A 204-nucleotide genomic window follows, 5' to 3' on the forward strand; every position below is an offset into this window, starting at 1 on the left:
TGGGACGGAATCCGCCAGAGCCGAGTATATCCTGCAGCAGCAGCAGCAGCAGCAGCAGCAGTAGCAGCAGCCGTAGCAGCAGCAGCAGCAGCAGATGAAAAAGCTGAGGCTGCACCAGTGAGATGTTCATCTGCAGCAGAGGAAGAAGCTGTATTAGAGTCCCTAAACCCTAAACCCCCCAAACCCTAAACCCTAAACCCTAAA

General features: G+C 53.9%; 1 protein-coding gene across 1 annotated transcript in view; it reads right to left on the reverse strand.

The window, feature by feature from the left end:
- EMH_0086350 (uncharacterized protein) overlaps positions 1 to 204 on the reverse strand; it is a gene marked incomplete at both ends in the record, with an annotated part of 11,042 nt that overhangs the window by 10,020 nt on the left and 818 nt on the right. The window contains one exon of the mRNA XM_013494474.1: positions 1 to 31. Coding sequence (XP_013349928.1) covers positions 1 to 31 — 31 coding nt within the window. The remainder of the gene's footprint in view (positions 32 to 204) is intronic.

Source organism: Eimeria mitis, genomic scaffold (assembly GCF_000499745.2).
Source record: "Eimeria mitis Houghton genomic scaffold, Emh_scaff117, whole genome shotgun sequence".
Taxonomy (NCBI): Eukaryota; Apicomplexa; class Conoidasida; order Eucoccidiorida; family Eimeriidae; genus Eimeria; species Eimeria mitis.